Raw genomic sequence first — 10,441 nt, 5'->3', positions numbered from 1 at the left:
AGTATTAGTCAAATTTCTCTTGCAGTGTTGTTACAAACATTTATTATTTTCACTTGACCTTTCAGTTATGACTAATGTTTACATTTAATTATACTTGCTGACAAAAATATTTAGGTTTATTTCATTTATGAAAGAAAATAAAGTATGATTTTCTGAGCTCAAATCCATTGTAACTTCAAACCCCAAAAGTATTTAACTTTCAAAAGAAACTTCATTATCCTAATTTTCACTTAATATGCTTACCTATAACTCTGGAATCTTTCACTTAAATACTAAAGCAGTCTAACCTAAAACACCTTTCATACACCAAATAGTCACAAAATTAAATAACAACAATCAGAATGTAAGTTTTTCCCCTAGCTTAACTTCACGGAGATACAATTAAAGTATTCCCAAAACATTAAGCTCTGGGCCTCAAACTGAAAAAATAAACTGCCAGTTTTAGTCACACTGCAAGTTTAACAGATGGTGGTCAAAATGATCAAAAGATCAATAATCTGTACACACAAACTTACTAGTAGCCTTTATCATAAAAAGACTGCTTCAAATTTATAAAGATTAAAACCATAAGAGCCTGTATGTATAACTGCTTGTTATAATCGAAAGTTATAACAAAGGCCTCCATCATGATTGCTTCGCGATATGCACATAATACTAAATTACTATTATAGTTGAACAATTACTTCAGGTTAAAATTGTTACTATATATTTTTAAATCTTTTAATAGAACTACAGGCATTCATGCCCTTGAAAAACTTTTACATTAGATTTCAGAACAAGCATTTTAATTTTAATTTTTTTTGAGACAGAGTCTCACACAGTGTCACCAAGGCTGGAGGGCAGTGGTGCGATCTCAGCTCACTGCAACCTCTACCTTCCAAGTTCAAGCAATTCTCATGCCTCAGCCTCCCGAATAGCTGGGATTATAGGAGTGTGCCACCACACCTGGCTGATTTTATATTTTTAGTAGAGAGGGGCTTTCCCCATGTTGACCAGTCTGGTCTCAAACTCCTAGCCTCAAGTAATTCACCCACCTTGGCCTCCCAAAGTGCTGGGATTATAGGTGTGAGCTACCACGCCCAGCCTCTTTAAGAACAAGCATTTTAATTTGCCCACACTTCCTTTCTGCGATATCTTCTCTATGCCGATAGTCCGACAATAGCCACTAGTTACAGACTTAAACAACAACAAAAAAAAGTACAGCCGGGCACGGTTGTAATTATGCTTGTAATCCTAGCACTTTGGGAGGCTGAGGCGGATCACAAGGTGAAGAGATTGAGACCATCTTGACCAACATGGTGAGACCCTGTCTCTACCAAAAATACAAAAATTAGCTGGGCATGGTGGCGCTTGCCTTTAGTAATCCCAGCTACTTGGGAGGCTGAGTCAGGAGAACTGCTTAAACCTGCGAGGCGGAGGTTGCAGTGAGTCGAGATCACCCCACTACACTCCAGCCTGGCAACAGAGCAAGAATCTACCTCAAAAAAAAGAAAGTACCATCACTTGAATGATTGATTGAAAGTACAATGAATGATTGAAAGTACAATCGCTTGAATAGAAAACAAAACTTATGACCAAGTTTAAATTTACCTCATCAGCCTGATCATACTAGCAAAGAAAAACTGTTATTAAAGAAAATGTCAGTTTACCTGTGTATTTGCCTTGCGTTTTTTCTTATCTGGGCTTCCTAGTTGTACACCTGGTCCTCCTAACCCATCCAGTCCACTATCACCACCTAAAAAAAAATTCAGATAATATTTCCCACTTGTAAGTGAAGTTATTTTATATCTCACAGTAATATCTATTATATTTACCTGTTAATGTTTTCTGTTTTTGTTAGACAAGAGAAATACTAAGCTTTCATTATCTTTATTTTTCAAAAAAGTCTTTCCCATAGTTTCAGCCAGATATAGCCATTCATCCCTACTCCCATATTTATTATTCTTTCAGTGAAAAAGCAAAGTCTCTCTCTCTCACTCTAAAACCTTTAGTTATCTGGTTCCCTGTCTCAGAGGCCACCACTATTACTAGTTTCTGGTCTACCTTTCCAAAGATAATCTAGATATATTCAAGTATAATATTTTTTTTTGGCAGAAAGAACACAAATGCTTTCTTACTTGGAGATCATTCCATATCACTCTATTTAGAACTTCTTTATTCTCTAATAACTGAGTAGTATTCTATAGCGTGACTACACTATGATTCAATAAACTAGTCCCCCCCATATTGATGAGAGTTTAAGTTGTTTCCAACAAAAATCCACGTATAAATGCCTTCAGAGAGATTTACAAGTAGTTCCTAGAACCAGAATTACGGCATCAAAGGTATATGTGTTTTAATTCTTAAAGATATTGTTAAAAATGCAACAACGTTTCCAAATATTGCTTTCTCAACAGTATATGATCAAGGAAAGCAAAAGCTTGACTATCAATTTAAGAGGTTAGAGAAAGTTTATGAAACGAATTTTTTCAGCTCTAAGAAACATTTTATTATGGAGAATTCTGAACATATACAACGTACAGAGAAGAATAAAATTAACCCCATATGCCTATCAGCCAGCCCTAATAACCATCAATTCATGTTCAATCTTGTGTTTTCAACACCACCTTCACCTCTCTCCATCCAGTACTACTTTGAAGAAAATTTCAGACATCATTTTAAATATTTCAGAATGTATTTCTAAAAACTAGGAACTGAAAAAAAGTACAATGCCATTCTAGCCACTATAGAAATTAACAATAATCCTTCATATTATTTCATACCCAATCCAAATATCTCATAATATCTGTATGGTTTGTTTAGATTGCGATCCAAATATGGTCAATAGATTACAACTGGTTTGACATGTCTTTTAATTGATATACTTCCCTCCATCACTGTTTTTTCCTTGCAATGTATTAACTGAAAGAACCAGATTGATTATTGTTCCAATTATTAAGCTATCGCCTTTTAGCTCCAACCCCTCTTAGTGACACTGGGACTGGGACTTTGCAAACTACATTTTTCTTTTGCTGGGGTCTTCCAACAGGAGCTCTAGAGGGATACTTGAAGGCCAAGGGAGGTGATAGGGAATTGCTGCTCCTCCTGTCTGCTTAGTCTTCTTATCTCTATCATCCCAACAGGCCTTCTATCTGGCACTGGTAGTTCATCCCACTCCCCAAACCAGCTGCAACATGTTCTCTCAGAGGTATTAATACCAGCTGGGTAGCACCTCAATCTCCAAGTCTGAGTCCAAGCTCTATCTCTTCCAATCCTCTGGGTTCTCATAACCCCAACTTCTTTTCTTTGTTTACTAAGTCCCAGATGTGGAAGTTGCTTCCTGCAGTTACTGTCCACGCTACCTCACTTTTTGCTTTTTTGGTTTTTCAACACCTGTTTAATTCCTTATATAAAATTATATTACAAACTATATTACATTCAATTGCAGGTGTGATTTATGTTTTCTAGCCTGGAATGTTTGATATATCTGGATTTTGCTTATTATATTTGCTGACAGACATAGTTTAACATGCTCCTTATTTCCTACAAATTGATATTGGGTCTAGACCAGTGATCCCCAACCTTTCTGACACCAGGGACCAGTGTTGGGGGATGGGAGGTGGGGATGGTTGTGGAATGAAACTGTTCCACCTCAGATCATCAGGCATTAGATTCCCATAAGGAACGCACAATCTCGATCCCTTGCATGCACAGTCCACAACAGGGTTCACCCTCCTATGAGAATCTAATGCCGCTGCTGATCTGTCAGGAGGCGGAGCTCAGGCAGTAATGCTCGCTCACCAGCCACTCGCCTCTTGCTGTGTGGCCTGGCTCCTAACAGGGCATGGACTAGCACCAGTCCATGGCTCAGGGGTTGTGGATCCCTGGTCTAGACTATACGCTTGATCAGATTCAGATTTCTGTTTTTTGCCTTGCAAAAAAACAATGTCCACTTAAACAGAAGCAGAGGGAACACTTCCTAACTCATTCTATTGGGCCAATATTACTTTGATACCAAAGCCAAAAACATCACAAGGGAAAAAAAACAAAAAAACTACAAACCAACATCTCTTAAGAATACAGATGTGGTCGAGTATGGTGGCTCATGCCTATAATCCCAACACTTTAAGAGGCTGAGGCGGGGGATTGCTAGAGCTGAAGAGTTTGAGACCAGCCTGGAAAACACAGTGAGATTCCATCTCTGCATTAAAATTAAAATTTTTAAAAAAATTAGCCAGGTATGGTGGCACACGCCTGTGGTCCCAGCTACTAAGGAGGCTGAGGTGGGAGGATCTCTTGAGCTCAGGAGTTGGAGGCTGCAGTGAGCTGTGAACATGCCAGTGCACTCCATCCTGGGCAATAAAGCAAAACCCCATCTAAAAGAACACAGATGCAAAAATTCTCAACAAAACACTAGCAAAACAAATGCAGCAGAATATTCAAAGGATAATACATCACGACAAAGTGGGATTTTTCCCAGAAATGGAAGGTTGATTTAGCATATTAAATCAATTTAATATGCCATATTGATAGAATGAAAAGAAATACACATGATCATTTCAACAGAAGCAGAAAAGCATTTGATAAAAATCTAATACTAAGGAGGGGCAAAGACGGCTGATTAGAAGAAGCTGCAGGCCAGGCACAGTGGCTCACGCTGGTAATCCCAACACTTTGGGTGGCCGAGGCGGGCAGATCACTTGAGGTCAGGAGTTCGAGACCAGCCTGGCAAATACAGCAAAACCCCGTCTCTACTAAAAATACAAAAATTAGCCAGCTGTAATGGCAGGCACCTATAATCCCAGCTACTTGGGAGGCCTAAAGCGGGGAGAATTGCTTGAATCTGGGATGCAGAGGTTCCAGTAGGCTGAGATCGCACCACCGCACTCTAGCCTGGGCAACAGAGCAAGACTCTGTCTTAAAAACAAAACAAAAAAACAAAACAAAACAAACCATGTGGTCCATGGCTCTCAGGGAGAAGAATGAAAATGGTGAGTGAATAAAGCACCTTCAACTGAAATATCCAGGTTCTCACACTGGGACTGACCAAGTGAATAACTTGACCCACAGAGAATGAAGAAAAATGGGGTAGGGCAACTGCCCACCCAGGAGCGGCACAGAGCCAAAAAAAAAGGCCCCACCTCCAGTCAAGGGAAGCAGTGAGTGATTGTGTGACCCCATCCAGGAAACAATGCTTCTCCCACGGATCTTTGCAGCTCATGGATCAGGAGATCCCCTTGTGAGCCCATGCCACCAGGGCCTTGGGTCCAATAAACAGAGCTATGCATGCACAGTCTCAGGAGAGCAGCCACTCAGGCACACACAGAGACCCAGGAGTTTTACATACTCCAGCCCCAGAAATACTTGCAAAGATGAAAAAGAATCCTGCAAGGCAGGAGATCCACCCATACATTGCCTAGGAAGAGGGCTGAATCCAGGGAGCCAAGCAGCATTGTTCTGCAGGCCGCACTTCCATGGCACCTCCCAAGTTAAGATCCATTGACTTGGAATTCCAGCCAGCCAGCAGCAACAGACTGGAGACTGGCTGACACAGAGCAAGTTCCTGGGAAAGGGGTGGCCACCATCTCTGCAGTTCAGTTGACTCCGCTGTTCTAGCCTGCTGGCTCTGGGGAGTCCAGGCAGTCTGGACAAAGGGGAGTCCTCTACAATGCAGCACAGCTGCTGTGCCAGCTCATGGCCAGACTACTTCCTTAAGTGGGACCCTGATCCATCCCTTCTCACAGAGCAGGGCCTCCCTGTGGGAATTTCCAGGCAGGGTTATACAGGCAGAACTGTGATCTCTCCCCAGCATGGAGCCCATGGGGAAAGCGGCAGCTGCTATCTCTGCAGTTCAGTCAACTCAGTGTTTCCTGCCTGCTAGCTCTGAAGAGTCTAGGCAGTCTGGACAAAGGATTCCCCCAGTGCAGCACACTTGCTCTATCAAAAAGCAGCTAGATTGCTTCTTTTTTTTTTTCTGAGAAGGAGTCCTACTCCATTGCCCAGGCTGGAGTGCAGTGGCGTGGCCTTGGCTCACTGCAATCTCTGCCTCCTGGGCTCAAGCAATCCTCCCCCATCAGCCTCCTGATTGGCTGGAATTACAGGCACTTGCCACCACCACCACTTGCCACCCCCATTAATTTTGTTTTGTTTTTTCTAGTACAGATGGGGTTTTGCCATGTTGGCCAGGCTGGTCTCAAACTCCTGATCTCAAGTGATCCAACCACCTTGGCCTCCCAAAGTACTGGGATTACAGGTATGAGCTACCGTGCCCAGCCCCTAGACAGTGGTAAAACCTCTGAACAAGAGTCTCCAGACACCTCCTACAGGAGCACTCAAGCCAGCAACAGGTCAGGACTGCCCTGAAATGGAGCTGCTAGAGGAAGGAGCAGGCTGCCACCTTTGCTGTTACACAGCCTTCACTGGTAATATCTCCAGGTACAGGAAAAATTGAGGCAACTAGGGTCAGGAGCAGACCCCCAGCAAACTGCAGCAGTCCTACAGAAGAGTGGCCTGAATGTTAAAAGAAAAACAAACAGAAGCAATGACAACAACAATATCAACAAAAAGACGCCACAAAAAACCCATCCAAGGTCAACAACCTCAAAGATCAAAGGTAGATAAGCCCAAAAAGATGAAAAAGAATCAACACAAAAATGCTGAAAACTCAAAAAAAAAACTGCCTCTTCTCCTCCTAATGATCACAACACTTCTCCAGCAAGGGCACCGAACAGGGCTGAGGCAGCTGGGCGTGGTGGCTCAAGCCTGTAATCTCAGCACTTTGGGAGGCCAAGGTGGGTGGATTACGAAGTCAGGAGATTGAGACCATCCTGGCTGACACAGTGAAACCCTGTCTCTACTAAAAATACAAAAAAAATTATCCGGGGGTGGTGGCAGGCACCTGTAGTCCCTGTTACTCGGGAGGCTGAGGCGGGAGAATGACATGAACCCAGGAGGTGGAGCTTGCAGTGAGCTGAGATTGCACCACTGCACTCCAGTCTGGGTAACAGAGCAAGACTCTGTCAAAAAAAAAAAAAAGAACTGGGCTGAGGCTGAGATTGGCTGAATTGACAGAAGTAGATGCCAGAAGGTCAGTAATAATGAATTTCACTGAGCTAAAGAAGCATGCTTGTAACCCAATGCAAAGAAGGTTAAGAATCATGATAAAACAATACAGGTGCTGATAACCAGAATAGCCAGTTTAAAGAGGAATATAACTGACCTGATGGAGCTGAAAAACACAACATGACAACCTCACGATGCAATCACAAGTATCAACAGCAGAATAGACCAAGTGAAGGAAAGAATCTCAGAGCTCAAAGATAATCATTCTGAAATAAGAGAGGCAGACAAGAATAGAGAAAAAGGAATGAACTAAATCTCCAAGGAATATGGAATTATGTAGAGAATAAATCTACAACTCATTGGTGTCCCTGAAAAAGAGGGGGAGAATGGAACCAAGCTGGAAAACATACTTCTGGATATTATCCAGGAGAACATCCTCAACCTAGCAAGATAGGCCAACATTCAAAGTCAGGAAATCCAGAGAACCCCAGTAAAATACTGCACAAGAGATCAACACCAAGACACATAATCATCAGATTCTCCGAGGTCAAAATGAAAAAAAAATGTTATGGGCCACCAGAGAGAAAGGCCAGGTCACCTACAAAGGGAAACCAATCAGACTAACAGTAGACCTCTCAGCAGAAACCTTACAAGCCACAAGGGATTGGGGGCCAATGTTCAACATTCTGAAAGAAAAAATTCCCAACCAAGAATTTCATATCCAACCAAACTAAGCTTTTAAGCAAAAGAGGAATAAGATCGTTTTCAGATAAGCAAATGCTGAGGGAATTTGTCACCACTGGGTGGTGGTGCCTTGCAAGAGCTCTTGAAGGAAGCACTAAATATGGAAAGGAAAAACTGCTACTAGCCAGTACAAAAACACTGAGGTACAAGACCAATGACACTATAAAGCAACCATATAAACAAGCCTGCAAATTAACGAGCTAACATTATGATGACAGGATCAAATTCACATATAACAATATTAATCTTAAATATAAATGGAGTAAATGCCCCAATTAAAAGACACAGAATGGCAAGCTGGATAAAGAGTTAAGACCCATCGTTATGCTGTCTTTGAGAGATGCATCTCACGTGCAAAGACACACATAGGCTCAAAATAAAAGGATGGAGGAAAATTTATCAAGCAAATGAAAAACAGAAAAAAGCAGGGGTTGCAATACTAGTTTCTGTCAAAACAGACTTTAAACCAACAGAGATCAAAAAAGGGCATTACATAATGGTAAAAAGTTGAATTCAACAAGAATAGCTAACTATCCTAAATACATCTGCACCCAACACAGGAGCACCCGGATTCATACAGCAAGTTCTTAGAGACCCACAAAGAGACTCAGACTCCCACAAAATAACATTGGGAGACTTTAACATTTTACTGACAATATTAGACAGATCATTGAGACAGAAAATTAACAAAGATATTCAGGACCTGTACTCAGCTCTGGGTCAAGATGACCTGATAGACATATACAGAATTTTCCACCCAAAAACAGTAAGATTTACATTCTTTTCATCACCACATGGCACTTACTCTAAAATTGATCACAATCGGAAGTAAAATACTCCTTGGCAAATGCAAAAGAACTGAAATCATAACAGTCTCTCAGACCACAGCGCAATCAAATTAGAACTCAAAACTAAGAAATTCACTGAAAACCACACAACTACATGAAAACTGAACAACGTGCTCCTGAATGACTCCTGGGTAAATAATGAAATTAACACAGAAATCAAGAAGTTCTTTGAAACGAATGAGAAGAGACAACGTACCAGAATCTCTGGGATGCAGCTAAAGCAGTGTTAAGAGGGACATTTATAGCACTAAATGCCCACATCAAAAAGCTAGAAATATCTCAAGTTAACAAGCTAATATCACAACTAAAAGAACTAGAGAACCAAGGGCAAACAAACCCCAAAGCTAGCAGAAGAAAAGAAATAAGCAAAATCAGAGCAGAACTGAAGGAGACAGAGACACAAAAAACCCTTGAAAAAATAAATAAATCCAGGTTGGTAATTTGAAAAAATAAAATAGACTGCTAGCTAGACTAATAAAGAAGAAAAAAGAATCAAATAGATACAATCAGAAATGAAAAGGGGGATATCACCACTGATCTCACAGAAATACAATACAGAAATACAACCATCAGAGAATATTATAAGCACCTCTATGTACATATACTAAAAAAAAAAAAAAAAAAAAAACTGGAATAAATAAATTCCTAGGCACATATGCCCTTCCAAGACTGACCCAGGAAGAAACTGAATTGAAGAATAGTAACAAGTTCTGAAATTGAGGCAGTAATAAATAGCCTACCAACCCAAAGAAGCCCAGGACCTGATTTTCAGCTGAATTCTACCAGAGGTACAACTGAAACTGTTCTAAAGAAATGAAAAGAAAGGACTCCTCCCTAACTCATTTTTATGAGGCTAGCACCATCCTGATAACAAAACCCAGCAGAGATACAGCAAAAAGAGAAAACTTCAGGCCAATATTCCTGATGAACATTGATGCAGAAACCCTCAATAAAATACTGGCAAACCAAATCCAGCAGCACATCAAAAAGCTTACCCACCATGATCATTTTGGCTTACTCGTTGAGAATGCAAGCTTGATTCAACAGATGCAAATCAATAAGTATAATTCATAAACAGAACTAAGACAAAAAACACACGATTATCTCAGTAGATGCAGAACAGGCCTTCAATAAAATTTAACACCACTTCATGTTGAACACTCAGTAAACTAGGTATTGAACAAATATACCTAAAAATAATAATAACCATAAATGACAAACCCACAGCCAATTATCATACTGAATGGACAAAAGCTGGGAGCATTCTGCTTGAAAACTGGCACAAGACAAGGATGGCAGAAGGGGAAGCAGGCACCTTCTTCACAAAGTGGCAGGAGAAAGAAGAGGGAGCAAAGGAGGAACTTGCCAAACACTTATAAAACCATCAGATCTCCTGAGAACTCACCTATATCACAATAATAGCATGGGGGAAACCACGCCCATAATCCAATTGCTTCCCACCAGCTTCCTCCCTTAATACCTGGGGTTTACAGTTCAAGATGAGATTTGCATAGGGACACAAAGCTAAACCATACACCTTCCTTACACCTTGTATAAAAACTAACTCAGGATGGATTAAGACTTAAATGTAAACCCAAAATGATAAAAACCCTAAAAGAAAATCTAGGCAATATCATTCAGGACACAGGCAAGGGCAAAGATTTCATGGTGAAAACTCCAAAAGCAATTGCAACAAATGCAAAAATTGACAAACGGGATCTAAACTACAGAGCTTCTACGCAGCAAAAGAAACTATCATCAGAGTGAACAGACAACCTACAGAATAAGAGAAAATTTTTGCCTTCTGA

General features: G+C 40.7%; 1 protein-coding gene across 3 annotated transcripts in view; it reads right to left on the bottom strand.

The window, feature by feature from the left end:
- Positions 1–10,441, bottom strand: part of PYGO1 (pygopus family PHD finger 1) — a 47,378-nt gene that overhangs the window by 8,321 nt on the left and 28,616 nt on the right. For all 3 annotated transcript variants that reach the window (XM_023228647.2, XM_031935713.1, XM_023228648.2), the window contains exon 2: positions 1,650–1,735. In XM_023228647.2, the coding sequence (XP_023084415.1) occupies positions 1,650–1,735 (86 nt within the window). The remainder of the gene's footprint in view (positions 1–1,649; positions 1,736–10,441) is intronic.

This window comes from Piliocolobus tephrosceles, chromosome 6, assembly GCF_002776525.5.
Source record: "Piliocolobus tephrosceles isolate RC106 chromosome 6, ASM277652v3, whole genome shotgun sequence".
Lineage (NCBI taxonomy): Eukaryota > Metazoa > Chordata > Mammalia > Primates > Cercopithecidae > Piliocolobus > Piliocolobus tephrosceles.
Note: the sequence above shows the minus strand (reverse complement) of the source record. Positions and strands in the feature narration are given on the sequence as shown.